At 41.8% G+C, this 27,404-nt stretch overlaps 1 protein-coding gene across 7 annotated transcripts in view; it reads right to left on the bottom strand.

Moving 5' to 3' along the window:
• Nucleotides 1-27,404, bottom strand: part of rbms3 (RNA binding motif, single stranded interacting protein) — a 1,382,426-nt gene that overhangs the window by 83,442 nt on the left and 1,271,580 nt on the right. For all 7 annotated transcript variants that reach the window (XM_087986936.1, XM_087986930.1, XM_087986932.1 and 4 more), the window contains 3 exons: nucleotides 23,814-23,920; nucleotides 5,863-5,909; nucleotides 4,927-5,023 (listed from right to left, as the gene is read on the bottom strand). In XM_087986936.1, the coding sequence (XP_087843062.1) occupies nucleotides 4,927-5,023; nucleotides 5,863-5,909; nucleotides 23,814-23,920 (251 nt within the window). The remainder of the gene's footprint in view (nucleotides 1-4,926; nucleotides 5,024-5,862; nucleotides 5,910-23,813; nucleotides 23,921-27,404) is intronic.

The following is a 27,404-nucleotide window of genomic DNA, read 5'->3' as shown; positions in this document are numbered from 1 at the left end:
AAACAGGAAAGGAGAGGTCACCTTGTTTTCCATTGGCCTCCGAATAATTCCAGAGATGTAGAGGAAAGGATAGCAAAGATGATTCTGGATAGGAGCAAGAGTAACAAGGTAGTTGTTGTGGGGGTCCATTAACTTTCCTAATATTGACTGGAAATGCTATAGTTCGAGTACCTTAGATGGGTCAGTTTTTGTCTAATGTGTGCAGCAGGGATTCCTAACACAGTGTGTAGATAGGCTAACATAAGGTGAGGCCTCATTGGATTTGGTACCCGAGCCAGGTGTTAGATTTGAAGGTAGGTGAGCACTTTGGTGATAGTGACCACAATTTGGCTAAGTTGACTTTAACGATGGCAAGGAACAAGTATACACCACAGGTCAAGAGTTTTAGCTGGGGGAAGGGCAATTATCTTGCGATTCGGCAAGATTTAGGATGTATAAGATGGGAAAGGAAACTGCAGGGGAGGGTACAATTGAAATGTGGATCTTGTTCAAGGAACAGCTACTGCATGTCCTAGATAAGTATGTACCTGTCAGGCAGGGAGGAAGTGGTTGAGTGAGGGAGCCGTGGTTTACTAAAGAAGTTGAAGGTCTTGTCAAGAGGAAGAAGGAGACTTATGTTAGGATGAGATGTGAAGGCTCAATTAGAGTGCTTGAATGTTACAGGTTAGCCAGGAAAGCCCTAAAGAGAGAGCTAAGAAGAGCCAGAAGGGAATATGAGAAGTTGTTGGCAGGTAGGATCAAGGAAAACCCTAAAGCTTTCTATTGGTATATCAGGAATAAAAGAATGACCAGAGTAAGATTAGGGACTGTCAAGAACAGTAGTGGGAAGTTGTGTGTGGAGTCAGAGGAGATAGGGGAAGCACTGTTCACACAGGAAAAAGACAACTTTGTCAAGGAGAATACTGAGATATAGGCTACTAGACTAGACAGGATTGAGGTTCATAAGGAGGAGGTGTTAGTAATTCTGGAAAGTGTGAAAATAGTTAAGTCCCCTGGGTCAGGTGGGATTAATCCTAAGATTATCTGGGAAGTCAAAGAGGAGATTGCAGAGCCTTTCGCTTTGATCATTATGTCATTATTGTCTACAGGACTAGTACCAGAAGACTGGAGGATAGCAAATGTTCCCTTGTTCAAGGAGTAGAGACAACCCTGATAATTATGGACCAGTGAGCCTTACTTCAGTTGTGGCTAAAGTGTTGGAAAGGATTAGAAGGGATAGGATTCATAATCATCTAGAAAGAAATAATTTGATTAGGGATCATCAACATGGTTTTGTGAAAGGTAGGTTGTGTCTCATGAAACTGATTGAGTTATTTGAGAAGGTGACCAAACAGGTGGATGAGGGTAAAATGGTTGATGTGGTGTATATGGATTTCAGTAAAGCATTTGCTAAGGCTCCCCACGGTTGGCTATTGCACAAAATACAGAGGCATGGGATTGAGGATGATTTAGCAGTTTGGATCAGAAATTGGCTAGCTGGAAAAAGATAGAGGGTGATGGTTGTTAGGAAATGTTCATCCTGGAGTTCAGTTACTAGTGGTGTACCGCAAGAATCTGTTTTGGGCCCACTGTTGTTTGTCATTTTAATAAATGAACTGGATGAGGGTGTAGACAAATGGGTGAGTAAATTTGCAGATGACACTAAAACTGGTGGAGTTGCAGACAGTGAGGAAGTATACTGCAGTTACAGAGGGACTTAGATAAGCTGCAGAGCTGGGCTGAGAGGTGGCAAACGGAGTTTAATACAGAAACGTTTGTGGTGATTCACTTTGGAAGGAGTATCAGGAATAAATACTGGACTAATGGTAAGATTCTTGGTAGTGTAGATGAGCAGAGAGATCTCGCTGTCCATGTGCATTGATCCCCGAACATTGACATCCAGTTGATAGGGTTGTTGAGAAGGTATACGGTGTGTTAGCTTTTATTGGTAGAGGGATTGTCATGTTGCAGCTGTACATATTTTTGGTGTGGCCGCATTTGGAGTATTGTGTACAGCTCTGGTTGTCACATTATGGGAAGGATGTTAAAGCATTGGTAAGGGTGCAGAGGAGATTTACTAGGATGTTGCCTGGTATGGAGGGAAGGTCTTATGAGGAAAGGCTGAGGGTCTTGAGGCTGTTTTTGTTAGAGAGAAGAAGGTTAATGGGTTACTTAATAGAGACATAAAAGATGATCAGAGAATTAGATAGGGTGGACAGTGAGAGCCTTTTTCTTCGGATGGTGATGGCTAGCATGAGGGGACATAGCTTTAAACTGAGCGGTGATAGATATAGGACAGATGTCAGAGGTAGTTTCTTTACTCAGAGAGTAGTAGGGGCGTGGAATGCCCTGCCTGCAACTGTAATAGACTCGCCAACTTTAAGGGTATTTAAATAGTCATGGGATACACATATGGATGAAAATGGAATAGTGTAGGTTAGAATGACTTAAGATTGGTCCGACAGTTTGGCACAACATCAATGGATGAAGGGCCTGTACGGCGCTGCAATGTTCTATGTTCTATGAACCTAGAGGATCATCCATTGAGATTAATTTTGGGCCTAATTTTGGACCAAAGGATTTCCTTCACTGGTAATTACTTTGTAAATGTGTGACCTATTCCTGTCTGGTCCAAGTGACCTGATCATTTCATTATAGCTATTTAAATAATAATAATGTCTCTGTGCAAAGTGCTTGCATTCCTGTGGAAGCCAATTCGATTCTCCTTTTTTCCATATCTCAGCTGGTTTGTTACTTTTGAAGGGGAGCCCATTTGTGTCACATAATGTTGCACTCACACGAGAAAAGCAACAGCAATTAATGAAGGCAACTTTTCATGATAACTGCAAGCTCAAATACCTTCCTTACAGATATGGTTGCATTGAATGAGTGCCCACACTCATCTGAAATCGCATCTCCTACTTTAACAGTTAATTTGTACAAGCATCTGAGCATTAATACAACAAAATCGCTAACAGCAATTTCCAGTTTTTTAAATTGTTCCATTTTCGGACTATGTTATGTGCGCTGGCTTGCTTATATTCAAATTTTAGCCAATCTTTGCCCAGCTCCAGCAATGTAATGAGGTAAAGGCATAATATGTGGATGCTGGAAATCTGAAACAAACATCAAAGTTTCTGAAGAATCTCAGCAGGTCTGGCAGCACCCATGGAGGGAGGATCAGAGTAAACAGCGTTTCAAGACTACTACAACTGTTCTTCAGAACAGAGTTCAGAAGATGTCATACTATACTCAAACTGTAAACTTTGTTTTTCTCTCTCCAAAGATGCTGCCAGATGTCCTCAGCATTCTCTGTGTTTGTTTCAGACTATAATAATATATATTATTATGCAAAAACTGATCTGAGTTAATTTCCATGTGGACTTAACTGCTTTATTTAGTTTCTCAGGTTAATATATTAGCATCTTTCTTTACACAATGGCAGTGCAGTGATATTCTTTGTGTGATGATAAGACTAAACAGAATTACTGGGGAGGATCGGTGCAGGGTTCTTCCGCTCCTTCACTGGAACTTCAGTGGCGGATTAATGGAAGTGCTGGAGAAATGGCCTAAGAACAGAAAAAGCAGACTCAGCCATTTGGCCCCTTGCACCTATACCCCCATTCAATAAAATCACGGCTAATCTAATTGTGGCTTTAACAGCACTTTCCTGACTGAACCCTACGGCTCTTGACTCCCTCATTAATCAAAAATAGGTCTACATTAGCCACTGATTCTATGCCATTTCCCATGGTCCTTGCCCACACTCTGCCACAGTTAAAATGAGATCAAAAGCCCCTCACACAAAGTGCAGGTGGCTATCTCAGAGAACCATTGCTTTTTCCTTTTCGCTTGCTTTAATCGGGGTCTCAGTTGGGAATTGAGGGGTCAATTTCTATCTGTACAGCAGTCTGGATGAACTTTGCATCCCGACTATCCTGGACTAAATTTAACTCATTTTAATTTAAATTAGATATAAAATTAACACAATTAAAAGGCTAAATAAGGCCAGTGATCAGTGGCTGACTGGAATTTTTCACTCAGCATCTCAGCCTCTGTGACAAGGAAGCAGCACTGTAGTCTGGAGTGATGAGGTGAGTTATGTAATGCAAACACTTTAAAAATGAATAAACATCTGCAGCACCTGGAAGAGTGGGCAACAAATGTTGCAGTTCACCAAGGAAGACCACTAACCAGAACTGATATCCAAGACCAACTGAAGGAGCTGCAAAATGGCTGAGTAAGATATCCCTGCATGGAGAAGCAATGGGTAGTGATAATATCACTGGAGTAGTAATCTAGCACTCTAGACTAATGTACTGGGAATGTGACTCATGTCCCACTATGGCAGATAAAGAAATGTGAATTCAATAAAGATTTGAAATTCAAAGCTGGCCTAGCATTGACAACGTAATCATTGTTAATTTCTGTAAAAACCCACCTGGTTCATTAATGTCCTTTCGGGAAAGCAATCTGCTGCCTTTGCCTGGTCTGGCCTACACGTGACACCAATGTGGTTGAGTCTTAACTGTCCTCTGAAATGGCCCAGAAGCGACAAAGTTTGCGCAATTAGGCGTGGGGAATAAATGCTGGTTTTACCAGCAACAGCCAGCTTCCGTGAGCGAATGTGAAGAAAAAACTTAGATTGGCTCTCATAGGAAATAAAGCTGCTTTGTAGGACTGAAACAAAAATTACGAGTGGCAGACTGACAAGGAAGATGAGAAAATGCTGTTTTGGATTTTAGTTTCACAGTACCCAACCTTCACCTTGTCATCCTCCTTCCAGACCACTCCAAGTCGTCAAAAGAAATCAGTCAGGCTTTTTTAATTGCTTGCATGCAATAAGAATTCCAGAAAAGAAAAAGAAAAATTGGATGGCTTGGTGAGGTTAATTACTTACAGAGGAACAAGCAAAAAAATAAGGAGCAGTAGATCCTTCTCCCCTACCTGATATGTTGAAACAGGAGAAGCAGCAATGAAAGGTGTGATAGATGTCTGTGCAATCATACGATTTGTTGCAATACTGTATGGTGAAGAATAAAAACTGTAGGAAGCAAGCACAGTATTAGTTTCAATTAAAAATCCTGACAAGAACTGCAAATGCCATTATTCCCTTTCCAACTCCTATTAATGTGCTGTATTCCAGAAAAGTCAAGTCCAAATGCAAAACATTTACCTTGGTTCAGTATGAAAGTTTGCAGATCAAAAGTTGGGCACTCCTAACGTCTCCAACATTAAAATGTCCATTAGATGTGATACTTAATTGTCGAGTTGCTTGCTAGAATGTGTCTCAGAGGAGGTCATTGTCCTCTCTGCTGTCTGTATATCCATGAGCATGTTCCCATGTATGTACTTATGCTTTGGGTGCTGATACACTTTGAAGTTGCCAAAATCACTGGAGGTTCCTTGCCAAACCTGATTGCACATCTATTTATTACCATGAAAATGTATCGGACTTAAACTGGATTTTCCTCATTATTGGCATCCTACCCCAAAACACTTCAGTTATGTATGGGAATATGTTTTATGTTTGGATTTGTATGAACTATTTTATCACACAAAAGCATTCGAGAGCAGTGGCCAACCATAAGAAAAGAGATGGAAATTATTACCACATTCAGTTCTTCATTCAAATGTGTTGTGGTAGCTCCTCTAAGAATGTTATAAGAGATACCAATAATTTTGGAAATGCATTTTCACCAGACAGTTTGCAAATGCTAGTACACTGACTAATCAAAGTAGCGTCAGACTATGGATCTTTTAATTTCAGTGTGTTCTGTATTACATTTGGAAAGGCATTGATGGAAGTAGGTGACAGTCTCAGGAGCTTCTAACACACTAATAATTTATAACAAGCCAGCACACAGCTCAGAAAATACTCACCCATTCTGCATAGCAGCGGTGGGATCATAGGTTAAAGCCATTCCAGTCTATAAAAAAGAAATTGCAATACGTATTAAATTCTTATAGAACTTTATCTTAACACCAATTGAACTATTGTTATTTATCCTGTATCTTTTAAGCAGTACCATCAATAGTCTAATTAATTTATCAATTATAGGAACATACTGAATAGAGTGAATGGGAAATAAAGGGGTGAGTTGGCCACTTCACCAATTAAACTCTGACAAAAAGGTCCACTGGGAACTTTCATGACCCCTAATTATTTAAGGCCTCTAAGTGGTGAATTAATAGCTACTTAAGGGCCTCAACTTGCTAACTCCACAATCCCATGCCTTGCCAACAGGCAAGAAAGGTGGCTAGTTTCCTGGAAAACCAAGGTGACCTGCCAATGGGTTGGTGGTGGGGACTGTGAATCCTGACAGGTATTTTGTTTTGTTTTAATCTTTTGCTTTGCTCTTATAGCAGCTCACATGTCCCAAGTGACACGGATGCCTGTTTACATTCCAAATATTTTTCTTGTTATAAGAAACACTAGGTCAAGAACTCTTCCTGAAGAGAGGAGTTGGAGGTATGTACAGAACTTGGAAGCATTCTAAATGGAGAGGTGGACAGCATAGAACTCAAAAGGATATGGACACTTTGTTGGAGTGCACAGGTAGTTCGCAAAAGAATGTGGAGAAGTGTGAAGTGATTCATTTTGGTTGGAAAAACATGTAAGATAATATAGGTTAAGGGGTACAATTCTAAAGAAGATGCAGGAACAGATATAAGTCTGCCTAAGTCATTAAAAGTGGCAGGACAGGTGGAGAAACAGTTGGTAAAGCAGGAGAACAAGTAGGTTATGGAGAACTTACAGTTAGGGCACCACACTTCAGCAAGGATGTGAATACTTTGGACAAAATAAAGAGGACGCTTACAAGAATGGTTCCAGGGATGACAAACTTCAGTTATGAAGACAGATTGGTGAAGTCTAGACTGTTTTCCTCAGAGAGGAGAAGCCTAAGATGAGATTTGATAGAGGTTTTTAACATCACGAGGGGGCTGGACAGAATAGATAGGGAGAAACTGTTCCCACTCGTAAAATATTGAGAATAGGAGGACATAGATTTGAAGTGATTTGCTAAAGTGTGTGAACAATCTTTTTCACAAATTGAGTGATTCCAAGTATGGGATTCATTGTCTAAAAGCATAGTGGAAGCAGGTTCAATCAAGGCAATCACGAAGGTAGGTGATAAAGTGCCTTCTTCAGCGCTGTTAGTAAGCTTGCATATACTGTAGCCCTTTATTGGGTTATAGTCTGCTGTTGTTATAATTATTACCATCTAACTGAGTGTAACTTTGTCTGGTTTCCACAGAGGCATGGTAATTAATTTTAAGGGAGCATAACACATGACAATGAAATACATGAGCTGAACAACAAGGAGCTGGCCACTTCAGTTTCGTTAAACTTACTTCAGACTGAAAGAGGATGGCAAGCCAACCATAAGAATGATTCAGGGAACAAAACATTCACATTTCACCAAAGAATTAATTAAATTAGTTTACTACCTAAACCAAGTGGACAGTGAAATAACTGGGTGAGGACTGACTTATAAGAAGGAGAATTTGAAAAGCCAGGATAGATGAAAGGCCCTTGTAAAAGCAGATTAATATCCTAGACAGAATTCCAAAGATTAGGGACCCCATAATTAAAGTCTATAAAGCATGAGCTTTGGTGACCCTGCAATAGCAACCATGTTATTGACTGTTATAGAGACAAATGGTCAGACATTCATCCTGTAATTATTAACATTAATTATTTACTATTATTTCTAATAATACATGAAGAATTCCAATAATCCATTTTTTATATTCTTCTATTCATAACTTTGAGAGGTTGTTCAGCTTGTATAGATTTTCTTGGATTACAGTGTGTCACAGAATCAGTTCTATTATGCAAACAGTCTGAATTCTCATCTGCACACACGTCTGGTGTCAAAAACTTAGTTTGCAAACCTTGTGTCGAGAAGGCGGTATACATAACATGCAAGAACACCCCAGAAAATTAAATTAAATCATCACTGTCTCAGAATAATTTATTCGATTCCCTAATTATTGTGATAATGCATTAAAAAAGGGAGTGTGTGACAGTAATTGTATTAAAATTCAGGCTAGCACAAAATTTCACCTAATTTGCAACGGAGGTTTATACAACCTAAGATAATTTCCTATTTTCCACAAATTTGCAACAAGGCCAACTTTCACAGGATTCCCCTTCTGCATGTTGCAGTGCCAGCAAGCTTTTCTAGTGAACAGCCTCATTCAACCTCCGTCAAGCCTCCTGAACAGCTCTCTCACACTGGCTGCGAGGAGATGAATGGCTGCTGGAAATGGTTTCCATTCCCTTACTGGTAGGAGTGCCAATGATGGCAATGCAAGTGTAGGGATCTCCCAAAGTTCCTCACAGGTTCATTTTATAGATAAACACCTCCACAAAAAAGTTTGATTTTAGTGTTCAAATGGACAAAGCACATTAAGAAAGTTCAGTCCCATCAAGGGGAAAAAAAGAGAATATCTCCTCCAGCCAAATCTCAAATTGAAACTGCTTTATAGTTGATGTCCAGGAGAAATAGGCAAGGCGAATGAAATGTTGGCCTTTAATTCAGATGGAATGGACTATGGAAACAGAGGTCTTTCTAAACCAATACAAAGCATCAATAGAAGACAGCTGAAATACTGCGAGCAGTTTTAGTCCGCTTATTGAAGGATCTTTATAATGGCATTGGAAGCGGTCCAGAGGAGGTTCCCCAGGTTGGTCCTGGGTATGGAGGGATTTTCTAATGAGAATTTGAATAGATTGGGCATGTACTCATTGGCGGTTAAAAGAATGCGAGGCAACTTTATTGAAACATACATGATTCTCATGGAGTTTGTGGAAAGGTTAATTCCCCTTGTGGGAAAGTCTAGGACCCGAGGGCACAATCTCAAAATAAGGGTCCGCATTTCACAGCTGAACTCTGGTAAGCAACCACGTGTCTTTGAGCTGAGAGTATCGTCCTTACCCAGGGGGATGTCAGATCCTCTGTCTTGTGTGTAGATTCTCTACTGGTGGAGATCTCCACACTGTTGAAAGGAATCACTGGCGGACTGTATGTTAGATCAACCTCCCACTCAGCAGGGCAGTACAGGATCATTTATCCTGTGGGTTTGGATGATTCCTCCTTCTCTGCGTGCTCCTCCATGTCTCATGTTCCTGCTGTAAGATTCTTTTGCTCTATACAGCATCCCATAGTAGGAATTTTCCAAGTTTTCAATTTTTTCTTTTGTTGGTTGTGGTGTCCCTGGCTAGACCACCATTGATTGCTCATCCCTAGTTGTCCTTGAGAAGGTGGTGGTGAGCCTTCTCGAACGGCTGCGGTACCCCATTTGGAAGGCAATTCTAGGATCTTGACCCAGCGACATTGAAGGAATGTTGACATATTTCCGAGCCAGGATGGTGAGTGGTTTTGGAGAAAAATTTGCAGGTGGTGATGTTGTTCCAAGCATCTTTTGCCCTTGTCCTTCTAGATGGAAGTGGTTGTATGTTTGGAAGGTGCTATCTAGTTTCAGCCTTTCTAATACTTAACTTGGAGGAGATTACTGTTTATCCAATTCTGAGAGCTGGCTGATAACTTAGCAACAGTGAAGGAACCAGGAGAGGTTGTGGTGTAGTAGAGTTGGCTACTGTCAGTATAAATACAAAAACAGATGCTGTGTTGCAGACAACTTTGCTTTAGGGAAGTATGTAGATGGGGAATAGGATAGGGGCGGTGATAAATAAGGGTAGATCCTTATTTGGACACCACATGTAATGGTGTAGAAGTGGTGAGAGAAGCCATTTACCAGTTCAATCTAGTTCCTCTTAGATAGTTAAGAATAGAAACAGGTACGTTCAGTACTACCCAGCTGGATGATGGTGGAGATGCATTGCAAGAGTCAATTCTATCAAAGGCTGTTGACAGATCTTGAAGGACATGGAAGGATGGTTTACCAATTTGTCTTTGTAATATTACATGTCATTTATGTGCGAATTATTTAATTAAGAAATATTACAGAATTATTTCAGAAATATAGCAGAGGTAGAAAGCCGTTTGGATGGACTCAAACAAGAGTTTGAGAAAGACACAAATGTATTTTGGAAACAACAACACATTTGAGCACTTTTTCAGGGAAAGGGATGCAGTGGTTGGCAAGGGCAATGGTTCAAGAGTTTGTTTTTGAGGAGTGAAAACGGGAAGCTTGGTACCTGGAGCAAGAGAACCATGAACATATTAACACAAGGAGACGGAAGGGAATTGGGGTGGTCAGCAGTTTTGTGTGAATAAGATTGTCAGAGCAGGTGGTGGACAGAATGGGCAGGTGGGCAGAGAGGAGACAAACTGGATGGCAGTGTGAGGTTCCTACTGCCCCTGGGGCAGGGCAGAGGTTTAAAGAAAGTTTTGTCCAGCACTCTACTGGAGGGAAGTGGCAGAAAGAACTGATTAGAAGGATTTATTCTGAGTGACAAAGAAACCTAGGAGTTTGTAGCATTTACTGTCAGGATGGGAGTGTTAATCAAGATGCAGGTATTAATTGGGTTGGAGGTGTTAAACAGGATGGAAGGGTTAATCAGGATGCAAGGGTGTTAGTCGGGATGAAGCTGTTAATGGGGATGGATGTGTTAACTGGGAATGGAAGGAGTGTTATTCATGATGGATATGCTAATTAGCATGGAGATGGAGAGGTTAACTGGGATAGGCGTTTTAATGGAGATGAAGGTGTTAATCGGGATGGGATTGTTAATCAGGCTGGAGTTGTTAAAAGTCTGAGAAAGCAGTGATCAATCTTTATACAAGCTACGTCTTGAAATCTATACATAGCTCTTATCTTCAAGATATTTAAATGTCGAAGGCATTGCAGAGAAAAGTCATGAAGCAAATTACAACTACCAGGGGTTTGCTTTATGAAGGAAAGACCCGGAGGAACTTGGGCTTTTTAACTAGAAGGAGATGTTCAAGAAATTATGTGCAACAGGCAGACTAAGCTGTAAAGAACATAGCAAACATTAATCTGGAACATTACTGTAAAATACTGGAGCAGAACCTGAGGACTCGTTCAAATTAATATAACAGAATATGAACACCATCACAGAACTCTTCTTTCTCAAAAAGTGAACACGTGGAATATTGGTTAAAATAAGAGACAAAAATTGATGAAACAACTGCTTATCACATTTTAACAGGAGAAGGTTAGACACTCTCAGGACAGGTTAATTAAAATGGGCTGAATGGATTTCCTCACATGTAATTATTTTCTAATATTGTAAACTGGTCTCATTTTATCGCTCAAACTGTGAGGCATAATGAGAAAGGTTTTGGAAATATTCAGTGAAATGAGACACTATTGTACCCTAAGAATCCTGATGAATACAAGGCCCAATAATCGGTTCTGCAGCATGGATGGGAGTTGGGAGTCAGGATGCTGATGAATCCCTGACATTATGCTTGGTTTGGAGTTTCAGGGGTCTCGCCCAGCTATGACTGCCTTCCAGACAGGAAGGCTGGAGGTGCTGCTTCCCTTGGAGCAGGGCAGGTTGGTGGTAGTATCTCCACTACCAACCCTCCAATCCATACCCTCCCCACCCAAACAATCACACGACCCTCTTAGTTCCAATTTTGCCTGGAGCAAACTTTCAAAGCACGCCAGAGGATAAAGAAAATGAAAAGAACTCTTCCAGAAAGGTCAAGTGACAAATGGAGAAGACTATCTGTACCCAACATTATGCTAACAAGTGGAGTAATAGGCTCAGGCACATTGGTCTAGGGAACTGCCTCCACAGAATCTGGGTCAGCAGGGAAAATGCTAGAGTCCATTATAAAATATTAATTAGCAGAGCACTTGGAAATTAGTAATAGGATGGGATAGTCAGCATGGATTTACAAAAGGAAAGTCATGCTTGACAAATCTATTTGAATTTTTTGAGGATGTAATTAGTAGAGGTGATAAGGCAGGACCAGTTGATGTGGTTTATTTGGACATTCAAAAGGCATTCAATCAGGTCCCACACTGAGATCAGCAAATAAAATTAAAGTGGAAGGGACTGGGAGTAGTGTACTGACACAAATAGAGGACTGGCTGGTATACAGAAAACAGAGTAGGAATAAACGGGTCATTTTCTGAGTGGCAGCCAGTGATCAGTGGAGTACTGCAGGGATCACTGTTTGGATCCCAGCTATTCATAATATATATTCATGAATTAGATGTGGGAATTAAATGTAACATTTTCAAATTTGCAGATGACACAAAGCTGGGTGGGAGGGGATGTGAGCAGGATACTTCATTGTGATTTGGGCAAGTTGCACGAGTGGAGAAGTGCATGGCAGATACACTACAACATAGATAAACGTGAGGTTATCCACTTTGGTAGCAAAAACAGGAAGGTAGACTATTATATGAATGGTGGTGGATTGGGAAAGAGTGAAGTCCAATGAGACTTGGGGGTCTTTGTATCCTAGTTGCTGAAAGGAAGCATGCTGGTGCAGCAGGCAGTGAAGGAGATAAAACATATGTGCACCATATTGAGCATAGGAGCAGGATAACTTGATGCAATTGTACAGAGCCTTGGTGAGACCACCCCCAATATACTGTGTGCAGTTTTAGTCTCCTTATCTGAAGAACAATGTTCTGGCAATGGAGGGAGTGCAAGAAAGGTTTAACAGACTAATTCCTTGGATAGCAGGTGTATCTATGAGGAGACTCTAGATTGCCTAGGAATACACTCACTGGAATTCAGAAGAATAAGGAGGGATCTCATAGAAACCTGTCAAATTCTAACAGGACTAGATAAAGTGCAGGAAGGATGATCCTCATGACTTGGGAATCTGTGCATCCTTGGGATCTGTGCAATTGCACTGATGCTTGCAAATTCAGCTGTGGTTCAGCTGTTTTGTGGTTTTAGGAATTGCAGAGGCATGGAACAGGGGTGAGAGAAGGGTCACTGTTGGTGATGGTTCACTGCTCTTCCTAGACCAATAACATTAAACAAGGACATGTCTCAAATTGTTGGCCATGAGGAAGAGCTTTAACTATTGCACAATGGTATCAGTCCCAGCTTCTTCATTCCTGCCACTCAATGCGTTAGGCAAGCTTGTCCTGGGTGGACTTCACAAAATGATCTGCAATTTCTGAATCCTCACTCCAGTTCAGCTCTTTTATATACCATCCCGTCTTGCTAGCCGAGAAGGTGACTTTAGATATAATTTTGAGAAGCACGTACAGAGAAAAGTGTTTACCTAACCTGACATCCATGTTGAAACTCAATACAATTCATGACGGCAGGATGTCCAACAGGATTTGATGTGCAACTCTATGATGTGTGCAAGAATGCTACATTGCTGAATGACCATGCATATTGAGAATTTAAAACACTGTAAAGTCGTGTGAGATTTTCAGGGGTTTGCAGGGCAAGATAACAAGTTCTCAGCACATGCTTTATATAATGTACACTTGAGACAAATGTTTGAATCTGCTGGGGAGAAACGCCTTGGTAATTTTCCTCTAGCCTTCAAACATCTGCTGCATTTGCAGCCTCTAAACTTTGCAGACAGCAATCACCCTGTCAGCTATCTCCGGTGAGGCATTTCAAATGATTTTTCTTGAGTTTGGGTGCCCTTGAATGCCAACCTCATTGCATTTATCAATCTCTCAAAAGCCTAATTGATAAATGGACCCATCACTATTGTATTCAGTAATATTTGAAAATAGCCAAAGTTCACTGCACCTAATCCACTGCTGTGAAATAAGGCAGCTTGCATTTATACTCTGTAAATAACATCTTACCTGCTGTATATGTCAAAAAATAACAAGGGCTTGTAAGCAAGATATTGTTATAATCATGGACAATTTAAAATATCACATGATATCAATCAAATTAGTAAAGATAGCCTTGAGGATGAACTCACTGACTGTATTAGAGACAATTTCTCAATAATACAGTCTGGTACCAATTATTCAACTAGCTATTTTGGATCAGCCAAGGAATAGGAGAAATTGAAGATCTCATGGTAATGCACATAGCATCCTTTAGTTGAAAGTAATCATTGCACAATACAACTTCACATTTAGTTTGAGATCAAGAAACCCAGATCTGAAACGAGTGACAAAGTCAAATTAAGTCAGTTTCAAAGATACACGGACAGGGCTTGTTACAGTGGAGTGGAGAATTAGGTTAGAAGCTAAGTGATACAGAAGCAGTGGCAGATGTTCAGGGAGATATTTCAAATTATGCTGAAGAAAGATTTATCTCATTGAAAGGGAAAGACTCCATTAGATAGCTTTGAAACCAAAACAGAAATTGCTGGGGATACTCAGCAGGTCTGGCAGCATCTGTGGTGAGAAAGCAGAGTTAATGTTTCCCTTCATCAGAACTGATTCGGATGATATTGGTGATACTGGGATAATGCATTGGCATGGACTGGCTAACCAATAGGTAGCTTTGAGTCAGTATAAATGGTTAGTTTTCAGATGGGTACACTATAACTAATGGAGTTTTACTGGGATTAGTGTTACTTACAATCGATATGAATGATTTGGATGAGGGGTTAGATTACAAAAGTAGGGAAGTCTTGCTCCTATTGTTCACAGCATCGGCGAGCCCTGAACTAGTGTAAAAGTGACACTGACGGTCTCCTGACCGAAGGATGGATATACCTGCAATGGCTGAAATTCGAAAAAGGCTGGTTGATTCTTGAGGTGGAGAAGCTGTCTCATGAGAAAAGGATGAGCAAATTAGACCTATATTTGTTGGAGTTGTGACCTGATTGAGACATATAAAAGTCCAAGGGGGGCTTGGCAGGCTAGATTCGGAGAGGATGCTTCCTCAGAGAGGGGACACCAGTTCAAAATCAAAAGATCGCCCATGTAAAATGGGTATGATGAAGGATTTCTTCTATCAGATAGCTGTCAGTCCGTAAAGTTCTCAACCCAGAGAGAGTAGTGAGGGGATGGATCAATGATTATATTTAAAGCTGAATAAGACAGATTTGGATCTACAAGGGACTTAAGAGTTATGGGGCAGTCAGGAAAGTGAAGGCTACAAATACATCAACCATGATCTTACTAACTCGTGGACTGGTTACATTGGCTGGAATACAAACATATAAAATCGGAGCAGCAGGAAAACATTCTGTCCTCGAGTCTACTCCACCATTCGACAAGATCATGGCTGACCTGTTTGTTGTTTTAATTCCATCTTCATCCAATAGCCTCTGCTTCTGTATTAATAATATTCAATGGCAATGCTTCCATCACCTTCAGAGATAGAGATGCACAACCCTCTGAGATAAATCAATTCCTCTTCATCACATTTCAAATGTTAAAACAGTGCCCCCTAGTTCTGGACTCATGAAACAAGAGGGAATATCAGTTCTAAAGAAGGATCACTGGACTCGAAACATTAACTCTGCTTTGTCTCTCCACAGATGCTGTCAGACCTGTTGAGCTTTTCCTGCAATTTCTCTTTTTGTCCACGTCCATCCTGTCAAGACCTTAAAGATTTTACACACTTCAATTAAGTCAACCCACATTCACTTAAACTTCAAGGAAAGCATAAGCTCATAAAACAACTCACTCATTCCAGTATCAATCTGGTAATCCTGATCTAAATGACTGCCAACAGGTACATTTCCTTTCTTAAAAACAGAGACCAAATTTGTGCACAGATTTCAAGATCTGGTTTTGCCATTACCATGTATAACTGAAGCATGACATCCTTACTTTTAGTAATACACCCACTCCAACCTCTGACCCTCGCAAAGCGCAGCCCTCTACTCCCTCTGCTCCAACCCTAACCTTACCATTAAACCAGGGGGAGCGACATGGGGGGGGGGGGGGGGGGGGGGGAGATGCACAATGGTAGGTTGGTGCTCCGACCTGTACACAGCTGAAGCCAAGTGCCAACTCATGGATACCTCCTCCTACTGCCCCCTCAACCACGACCTCATCTCCCATCACCAAACCAAGATGTCCAAGACCATCCACAACCTGCTTGTTCCTGCCCCACCGAACCTATCTCCTCATATCACGACACCATCCTTTCACCCTTGGTCCAGGATCTCCACCACCTCCATGACTTTCATTTCCCTGGCCCTATCACCTCACCTTCACCATGGACATTAGGACCCTGTACACATCCACTGCCATGGCGAAGGGTCCAAGCCCTCCATTTCTTCCTTTCCCACCAACCCAACCAGTACTCCTCCACTGACACACTCGTTCGATTGGCAGAACTGGTCCTCACCCTCGCCAACTTCTCCTTTGAATCCTCCCACTTCCTTCCATGGGGTAGCCATGGATACCAACACGGGCTCCAGCTATGCCTGCCTCTTTGTCGGGTACGTGGAATAGTCCATCTTCCACAGCTACACTGGCACCATTCTCCACCTTTTCCTCCGCTACATTGAGGACTATATCGGTGTTACCTCGTGCTCCCAGGAGGAGTTTGAACAGTTCATCAACTTCACAAACACCTTCCGCCCTGAACTCAAATTCACCTGGACCATGTCAGACACCTGCCTCCCCTTCCTGGACCTCTCTGTCTCCATTTCCAGTGACCAACTCAACTCGGACATCTACTTCAAACCCACTGACACCCACAGCTACCTGGACTACACTTCCTCCCAACCCCTCTCCTGTAAAAATGTGATCCTTTACTCCCAATTCCTTCTTCTCCACCATAACTGCTTCCAAGAGGAGCAATTCCACTTCAGGACATCCTAGATGACCTCCTATCTCAAGGACTACAATTTCCCCTCACACGTAATGAACAATGCCCTCCAGCGCATCTCTTCCAATTCCCACATCTCCACCCTTGAACCCCACCCCTCCAACCACAACAAGGATAAAACCACCCCCCCCCACCGCAGTCTTCACCTTCCACCCCACTTACCTTTGTATACATCGCATCATCCTTTGCCATTTCCGCCACCTATGATCAGACCTGACCACCGAAGATATGTTTCCCTCCCCACCCCTATCTACATTCCACAGTGACCATTCCTTCAGTAACTCCCTCATTAAGTCCACGCCCCCCACAAACACACCCTTCACTCGCGGCACCTTCCCTTGCCACCACAAGAGGTGTAAAAAAACGTGCTCACATCTTCCCCATCACTTCCGTCCAAGGCCCCAAAGGATCTTTTCACATCCGACAGAGATTTTCCTACACATCCAAACATCTCATCTTCTGTGTCCATTACTCTCGGTGTGGTCTCCTCTACATTGGGGAGACAGGATGCCAATTTGCGGAACGTTTCGGAGAACATGTCTGGGACACACGCACCAAATAACCCTACTGCCCTGTTGCCAACCACTACAACATCCCCTCCCACTCTGCCAAGGTCATGCAAATCCTGGGCCTCCTCCACCAAATCCAAGCCACCTGACGCCTGGAGGAAGAGTGTCTTGTCTTCCACCTTGGGACCCTCCAACCACACGGAATCGATGTGGATTTCACCAGTTTCCAAATCTCTCCTCCGCCCACCTCACCCCAGATCCAACCCTTCAACTCAGCACTGCCCTCTTGACCTGTCCTACCTGTCCATCTTCCTTCCCACCTATCCGATCCACCCTACCCCCCAACCTATCACCATTATCCCCCACCTGCATCTACCTATCGCTCTCCGAGTTTCCTCCCACCCACGCCACCCCACTATTTATCTCTCAGCCTCCTTCTACCCCCCACTTTCCTGATGATGGCCTTATGCCCGAAACATTGACTCTCCTGCTCTTCAGATGCTGCCTGACCCATTGTACTTTTCCAGCACCACATTTTTTGATTCTGACTCTCCAGCATCTGCAGTCCTCACTTTCTCCTTACTTTTATGTTTAATTCCTTTCATAATAAAGAATAGCATCCCATGAGCCTTCTTAAACACTCACGCTAACTTCTTGTCACTCATGCACTAGAATACTTAGATCCCTCTATATCTCTGAATTCCACCGTCGTTATCCATTTAAGTAACATTCTGCTGATTAATTCTCCTTTCAAAGCAAACAACTTCACATTTTCCCACATTATATGCCACTTGCCAGATTTTTGCCCACTTGCTCACTTAATCTATTCAAGTCCACCCACAGACTATTTATGTCTACTTCACAACATCTTCCCTATCTATCATCCCCTGCGCATTTTACTACCATGCCTTGCTCCCCTCACCGAATTCATTGATGGAAATTTTAAAAAGTTGCGACCCCCAACATAGACCTCTGAGGAATTCTCGACCTCAATTTGTCAGTCAGACAAAAACCCATTTATACATACTTTCTGTATTCTGCCAGCCAGTCAATCTAATATCCATGCTAATATGTTGCTCTGACACTAAGCTCTTTTATTTTCCATAATATCCATTGATGTGGCACCTTATCAAATGCCTTCTAGAAATCTAAGTACAATATGTCTACAGGCTCCCCTTTATCTGCAGCACATTTTACTCTTTCAAAGAACTCTAATAAATTGGATAAACATAATTTCCCTTTCACAAAACCACATAGGTACTTCCTGATTATCTTGAGATTTTGAGTGCTCAGCTATCACCTCTATGATGACCAGTTCTAACACCTTCCTTACAGCAGACATCAAGCTAACTGGTCTGAAGTTTCCTATTCTCTGCCTCCTCTCCTTTTTGAATAGACAAGTTATATTTGGTACCTTCCAGTCTAATGGAATCTTAGCCAAATCAAAGGAACTTTGGAAAATTGACACTGAAGAATGTACTACCTTAATAGGCATTTCTTTAAAGACCCTTGAATCAAGTCCACCAACACCAGGGTGTAGCTCTATCATTGTGTAGCTCTATCTGTCAACGTATAGCTCTATCAGTTTTCTTCCCCACTCACTGTAATGTTTCTAAGTCCCTCTGTCTGCCAGCTCTTGTTTTAACAGCTGTCACTGGGATTTTGTTTCTATTCTCTATTGTGAAGACAGAAGCGAAATATTTATTCATCCACCATTTCCTTATTATCCACTATTAACTACCCATTCTCACTCTTACATCTGCCTTCTCCTGCTCCTATTTCTTTTGTTTTTAAGTACCAAAGTGTTTTAGAGCCTATTGAGTTTGAAGTTTAATCACTTTTAGCATGTAGTGACAGCCAATTCACATGCATCAAGATCCACAAACAGAAATCAAATAATGACCAGCTAATCTACTTCAGTGTTGTTAGTTGTAGAGTGAATATTGACCAGGACACTTGTAAGCTCTTCTTTGATATCTGAGAATCTCTGCAAAATTGAAGCAGGCCATACAGCCCATCCAGTCCACACCAATCCTCCAAAAAGCATCCCACCCAGACCCATACCCATAACTCCCCCACCGGTATCCTTGTAACCCTACATTTGCCATGGCTAACCAACTTATCCCTGGACAATGTGTGCAATTTAGCTTGACCAATCTACCTAACTTGGCACATCTTGTGGGAGGAAACCCGAGCAACCGGAGGTAACCCAAGCAGATCCGGGGTGAATGTGCAAATTCCACACAGTCGGTCACATGAGACTAGAATCTAATCCGGGTCATTGGTGCAGTGAGGCAGCAGTGCTAACCACTGAGCCACCGTGCTGCCCTACATATATTGTCATGGGCCTCTCCATTGTGCAGACAGGCATGAGTTTGAAGATGGCACATCTGCCAGAGATCTCTGAACACGGAATTGGGTTTTTAGCTAAGAATTGGTAATTGGATTTCTGAAATGTGACTGGAACCCATAACCTTCAGGCTCAGGTGAAATCATGGGTAATAATTGGAAGAATGCCATGGAGCATGATACATAGTCATAATAACTATTCTGCAATACACCAATTATTTGTTTAATGAATGTTTCTTTCTCCATCATTTTAAAATGATGATGAATCACCATTGAAATTTGTAAGTCAATATAAACATTGTCAAAATCTTTACAAATACCCAGACTGAGTATTGTAATTTGTATTAAAATTGACAAATTATCTTTTTACATATTCCCTAAACAGTGCCTATTGCAAATTGAGTACTTTATTTCAGATTGATTGGAGTTCAACATTCTATCAACATCCAGTGGGTGTGCATGTGAGAGGCAACAAAAAAACCTGTGCAAAGCCTTGCTTGATATTCAATTGCAACCAGTTTTGTAAAAATTAGAGGCAAAAGGTTTCGTCTTTTATTTAAATTGAAATTGTTACTCAAAGTTCCTGCAAGGGTTTCCTAAGCAGAATCCATTCAATTAATCTGGCAGAAACCCCTTTTAAAGTACTGCAAACAACATCATATTTTATCCTGAAAATTCACTTTGGCCAGTCACCACTGACATTGAGTGGGAGTGCGGCATGTTGTTCACAGCAACACTGCGATGACAAGCTTCCAGAAGATTTGAAGTGTATTTTTTACCCAATTACTGAATCCTAAAATATTCTGAATGCAGTATAATCAGAATACCTTTAAGCATCCGGTTCTGGGCATTGTTTAAAAAATAAATTAGCTGCTACCACTTGGGATATAAGAAGCTGCCAGGCGGGATCATCATCCTGCCAGTGTAGAGATAGTCTGTCAAAAAAAACACAACTAGTTTGCAATCTTTTTACTCCTTCCTTTGCTAACTGGGTTTCTGCAATTAGGCAAAAGGGAACAGTTGTAACATGTGTTGTGCCTTTATGATTTTGGATTTTGCATTGGTTCTATGCAATGTTGTGGATTCACACCTTTTGGCTCAGCACATCAACTCTGTTCAGAACATGATCGATTGTTTGAGAAGCTGCCAAAGAGTAGGATGGCAAGCACATCATGTGCTGGACTATAAAGTGGTACTGCTTCAGCAGAGGCCATATTATGGTCTGCTGCTTCATCATTACTGTAGGTTGTACATCCATTCAATGCGGCAACTTTTTTTTAAAAAATGCACTGAATAATGTTGTATACAGTGTAGAATGATGGAAATGTTAAAAACAAATGGAGGTGGCTTTTCAACAACCGATTTCATATTGTTTGATGATAGAGATCCGTGTAATTAGCGTTTTTAAACCAGACATATTATCCTGCCATGTTGAATAGAAGTCCCAAATTAATACCTTATGATCATCAACATATATCCTTCATAAATAGTTAATAATGTTGAAGACTGAAGCACCACCTCAGATTTTAGGAAGCAGTTTTTTATCCAAAGGATATTGGAAATTTGGAACTCATTCCCCAAAAGGCAACAGATATGGAGAATCAACTGAAATTTTCAAAGTTGGATTCAGAGATTCTTCTTGGGTTGGGTCAGCAAGGGGATATGGAATAAAGACATGACATGCAGATGGGCTACAGATTAGACGCAATCCATCTGAATGACTGAACAGATTTGAGATTCCAATTGGCCTCCTCTATCCCAACAGAGATATGTGTTAGAACACACCATCTAGGGAGATGTTGTCTGCCTCTCTGGCAGAAAGAAATTACAATCATGTGAAGGAGGAAAAACCAAGTACTAAAAAAATGTACAGCTACCACATGAAAATCTCAGCTTTTTAAAGCTATTATGAATGTATTGTTTTTCATATTGTTCCAGTAAACAATACCAAATTGCCAATCCTCCACTATCCCCTCAGAAATAAATTTCTGTGCTCATGACAATCTTTGAGGACGATTATTGACAGTCTCTTTAAGAGAAAGATCAAACTGAGTTGCATACAGTAGGTTATTTTGTGAAATCTGTTTATATATTTTGTTTTGGCAAAGATTCTCAGAACAATGGTCAACAGCCACTTTGCAGGCTAACCATATTATCTTGTCCTTAAAGTGCATGTGCCTCAGATTAAAAAATTACAAGCATTCCTCAACAGCTCTCCCTATACTCCCACATCACGGAACCACAGCTTGAACCTTGGTTTCAGACACAGGCTAAAATGAGCACACCCAAGCAAGTTGTGTAAGACAAGCTCCACTAGATGGCACCAACTTAAATGATTCTGTTGCAGTAACTGAAGCCCTTGCAACGTGTACGCAGTGCTGTTTAAAACTGGAGAAACATACTTTAAAACTTAATCAAGTAGCCACAGAAACCAGATGGCTTCAGGTTCAATCTCTGGTCATTGAGGATAGCAGAATGAAGGCTAAAATGGCTAAAGTTGCCTCTGGGCTTGGGAAAGGAGAAATATCAGCAAGATTCCTGTTCCTGGTCTTTCTTCATCAACTTCTATTGGAAAATAGATACAGTGGACATTACACAAGAACAGAGTTGGGTATTGTTCTGATGTCTCATGGTCAAACATCCTGTTGACATATGTTGATACATATAAAGAAAGTTGGAATGTTATAAAGAATATTGATAAAATTGGTGGTTAACAATGCATTTTAAGAACACATTTGTGATCAACTGGAACCAGATGAAGTTTGCTAAAATATATTTCAGTTAGGAATCTTAACAGTTACCAGAGATAAGAACTGTGCTTCATCCCCATGAACTGGACTCAAAATGAAGGTGTGAAGCAAAGAACACAGTGGAACCCCTTGCATGTGGGAAGATACAAAAATATACTTAACTCCAATGCAGAGTACTGTTCAGAATTGATGTTGGGTGAATACAAAATGAGTTGTCTTATTTCAGGCCATAGAAAATAGTGACTTCATTTCAACAATGAAAGACATGTTTTATCGCTGGTTATTTTGGGAAGTAAAAATATTTTAAAAGTCTTTACTCTTTGAGAATGAGCATTTGGAAAACTTCTGTTGCTTGTTCATGAGCAGACAGGCATAATATAAATGATGGCTGAAGACAAAATAGCATCATTGGCTTGCAACACCATCTTGCCTTAAAAGAAATTTGGTCATTTGGTTCTTGTTCCTGTCCTTATGTGTTTCTTTTAAATGAAAGTCCCCAAAGGCAGCATCTTTAATTTTTCCATGGCAGGAAGGTAAACCGAGGTCAAAGAAAAATCTTAATTTTATTCTGTGCAAAATGTATCCTTCAGGATGATCAATATTGGAGATGATTATAATGTACAGAATGGGTGTTCCAAGCACGGGAAAATGTTGCAACTTACTGCAATTTTGTTATCAAAATGACAATCCAGTTCAGAAGGATGTTCTGAAACTTAAAAGGGTTCAGAAAAGATTTAGAAAGATGTTGCCAGGGTTGGAAGATTTGAGCTACAGGGAGAGGTTGAATAGGCTGGAGCTGTTTTCCCTGGAGTGTCGAAGGCTGAGGGGGGACCTTATAGTGGTTTGTAAAATCATGAGGGGCATGGGTAGGATAAATAGGTAAAGTATTTTCCCTGGATGGGGGAATCCAAAACTAGAGGACATAGGTTTAGGGGGAGAGGGGAAAGACACAAAGGAGACCTGAGAGCCAACTTATTTAAGCAGAGGGTGGTGAGTATATGGAATGATCTGCCAGAGGAAGTGGTGGAGGCTAGTACAATTGCAATATTTAAAAGGTATCTGGATGGGTATACAAATAGGAAGGATTTAGAGGGATATGAACCAAGTGCTGGCAAATGGGACTAGATTAGGTTGGGATATCTGGTCAGCATGGACAAGTTAGACCAAAGGATCTGTTTCCGTGCTGTACATCTCTATGACTCTTAAATCTGATGTACCTGGTCAGTTAGCTCAGTGTCCCCCTTTTCACTCTCAAGCAGAATAGCAAAAGCTGATTGTCATCAAGGACAATAGCTGGAAAGTGAATTTGCACAGTGATTCTCATGGGTTTTAATTTATCAGTGTTGATAACAGAATCCCAGAAATGGTTCAGTCAAGAGTCTAATTATTAGCGTGCTGGATTAGCTGCTGCTTTCCCTTATTTGTACATTTATCATTAGAAATATTCCTTGAGCCAGTCTGAGGAGGGTAACACAGCTGAAGAATTTCCCAGACCTTCCATATTCTTGTTTCTCAGAAATTCAGACTTAGACAATAACTCACCTCTCCTTCTCTGGGCCACGGCCTTCCATTTTGCGTATATTTGCTTTGATTCTGTCTTTTCTTCTGCCCTCCATCAGCAAATTTGCACAGCAAAGGCTCACTGGGGGCTGCAAAGGCAAACAGCCAAGGCCACATTAGCAACAGAGAAGTGATTATATCAGCAAAAGTACTTTTTTTGTGTGTGTGTGTTGCTGAATTTGTTTGAAGTACAACTTGTTAAAACATAATCTGAGCCTCTTCCTGTTAGGTGCCAACAGCAGTGTGTGCTGCTTAAACTTCAAAACACTGGCAAGGAGTACAAGAACTCAGATTATTCCACACCCGCAATTGACAGATTCCAGCACATATTAAAAAGATAAGGTGCCCCATAGGCCAGACAAGGGTTACCCACCTGTGTTTCTGGATAAAGCCCTTATCTGCTGGCGTTACCAGATGTATTGTATGAAAACACATCCAATGTCTTTGAGCAATACCACTTCCTACACACTTTCAAGTTGTATTGCTCTTTCACAACAGGAATATTCTGAGTTCAAGATTATTCAGCCATCTGTAGGAAACAGTTTATTCTTTTTTCTCCCTCCTCATTGTCATAGGATGATAAATCGTATTTTCTAAAATAGCTTTATGTCTGCAAATTCAAAGAGTGTTTGGCTCTGAACTTTTCTAACATATTCATGAAGCTGAAAGTCTTAATCATTCATCTACCTGAAACTGTGAATCATGAATATTTTTTCGAACAACGTTGATAATCACGCAATGTCTTAGAAACACAACAGCCTTTTCCTCTCTGTTTAATAAATTAGCATATGGACTCAATTGCTGGTGACTAATTTGGCTGTCTAAATTGTAAACTCCACCAAAGCACTCTGTAAAACAGTGAAATACCGCAGATAATTCCGCTTTGGGAACATGTGTCTTTCCTCCATTTGTTTACAAATACACCGCAATTACTTGAATCACTTCAAAGCGTACCACTTAAGGGCAGCAAGTCAACATCAGAATTACTGGTCCTGACCCTGCACAGGCCTGGGGGTTGGATGGAGAGCAGTCACAATCCATTACCTTCCCTGATGGACGTGCCCAATTAGTAGCAGTGGACGTTTATGGAGGTGGCACCCTGAAAATGTTGGCCCAAATAAAAGGCACAAAGACTGCAGTGTTTGTGGCAGCCATTTTGATTCAGCATTGCAAGCTCCAGCCCCCCCCCCCCCCCCCCACCCCACCAACAGGAGGGGCAGGGAGGTAGAACCTGCACAGAACTGTCTCAGTTTTATTGTCGCAGCCTTTGAGGTGTTCCTGGATTCTGTTGGTTAGAGGAGGGTCTCCTGTTCGAGAGAGCTGCAGGGGTCAGTGATCCAACCACACAGAGCAGACCTCCAGAGGTCATAGACATTAGAGGCAGCAGAAGTGTCGTGTGTAGGAATTGGCTATAACGTCATAAAACTTTACAATCCCAATAGAGTGGGAACAGGCCATTCAGCCCAACAACTCCTCACCGACTCACCCCCAGCTCTATCCCTATTGAACTGCACATTCCCAGATAACATGGCAATTCACCTAAACAGCACATCTTTGGACTGCAGGAGGAAACCAGACAAATCCACACAGACAACGTGCAAACTTCACACAAAAAGTCACCCAAGGCTGGAATCGAACCCAGGTCCTTGGCACTGTGAGGCAGCAGTACTAACCACTGTGCCAACCCTCAGAAAACATCCAAAAATCTTCTTTGCTCTGGCAAGGTGACCCTCATCCAGCACTTAGAGATCACAACCTGCAGTAGGCACACTAGCTCAGTGCCTAAAGGTACATGGTGCTTCTTTTCATTTGAGAAATATGTGCTCAGATTGCTTACTCACCCCTCTACAATACCCAGACCCCTGTTGAGGGCCTACAATAAGATGGTTTTGTATATAAATAAGCAATGTTCAAAGAGGCGAGCAGCAGCTTACTTCTCTCTGTTTTATCACTGAGAAGGAGACAATGGACATAATTTGTGGGAGATCGCAGAAACAAGAGGAGAATACTGTATCTTAACTCCTACAGATAGAGCAGTGATAAGTAGGCCTGCAGGAAAGAAAAAGGGATAGAAAGATGGGACTATCCTGAGGAGAGTGCAAAAAATTGAGGTCTCTGGGTGAATGGAGAGGAATGCACTCTTCCCTCCCTGAAAGCACAGACAAGGCCAGACCCTGTAGAGTTTCTGATGTCACAGGCTATCTTCCAGGAAGGACCTGCAGGCGGCTGAATGGGCTTATCCACTCCGTCCGCTTTTCCTTTTCCTCTTCTTTTCATGCATTTTATTTGGTTTAGTTTGGCTTTTATTTCCTAATGACTTGCCTTCTGGGGAGAGCTTGGTTATGTTCGGGAGCAGCTTCGCCAGGTTGGGAGTGTGGCAGCAGCTGGGAGCTCGGAGCAGGGAGTTTGGCAGTTGGTGGCATTGTGTCCCCAGCCCCATCCCACTGCCCATTGTGGTTTGGAGCGTGGCAGCGGCTGAGGGGGGCCTGGATCAGGACTTTGACGATCGGAGAGCAAGCTCAACACAGCGCTTGGGGGAGGGGGGGGAGGTGGGTAGGGGTGCTGGAAGAACATGCAGCCCAAGGTCTCTTGGAGAGTGGGCCAAAGCGGTGGAGATCAAGCCCTTATGGAGAGTGCAAGCCCAGCATGGCTAAGCACTTAAGAAAGATTGTTGAACTTTTAATTTTATTTCTTCATTTTTCTATTTTGTAACTAAGATTTTGTACCTAGCTACCTTTGTACCCAAGATGGTGCCAGGAATGGTGACATTGTTCACTTTTCACTGGACTTGTGTACCTCTGTACTTGATAAAACAACTTCTAATTCTAATTCTATTCCTCATGATCTTTTTGTGCCTGTGCCTGTCTGTGTTGGAAGGCAAGCAACAGAGAACAGTCACTCCAGCCAGAGCACCGTAAGCATCTGAGGCAGCAACAGTAGCACTGTCACATCATACAAGCCCATCCTCCATCAGTGTAGGCACACTCACCTCTGTGCAGCTTTGTACATGGTTAGAAAGGGCAGCAATGGGTGGCAGGGATGACACCAGTGAGCAGAAAAGTAAGGCAGTTTTGGGCAGTGCCCCTAGGAGAGATGGCACAGAGTCAGTCAAGCTCATCTGGGTGCAGATGCAGGACTCTGGAATTACAAGAAAGGATACTCCATTTTGACCAGCAGCACCGAATGCGTGCTGTGGTAGTGTGGAGGTATGGGATAAGAAGGGTGGAATTCACGCTGCGTACAGAACGGATCAGGGCTTTGAATACCCTGAATAATCCACCGAGAGATAGGCCAGCTCCATGGACAGCCATGAGCCCTGGCATCCCCAGAATGCAACACTCTGGAGTGTGGACTGCTCAGTGATGCTGGTGAAGTGAAATTGAATGGGGTAGATGTCAATTATGCTCCTGTTGATGCTCCACCCCAGTCTGTCAGACTACCTTCCGATGGCTGGGACACTCGTTGACAATGATGAAGAAGACTCCTCCCATAGGTGGCTGAATCATCAACATCTGCATTTTGACCCTACCCCCACTCCAGCTGAGGAACATCTTCACATGGACACCTTCAGTA

The sequence above is a fragment of the Chiloscyllium plagiosum genome, unplaced genomic scaffold, assembly GCF_037043375.1.
Source record: "Chiloscyllium plagiosum isolate Xiang-an unplaced genomic scaffold, Cpla_swu_hap1 HiC_scaffold_5, whole genome shotgun sequence".
Lineage (NCBI taxonomy): Eukaryota > Metazoa > Chordata > Chondrichthyes > Orectolobiformes > Hemiscylliidae > Chiloscyllium > Chiloscyllium plagiosum.
Note: the sequence above shows the minus strand (reverse complement) of the source record. Positions and strands in the feature narration are given on the sequence as shown.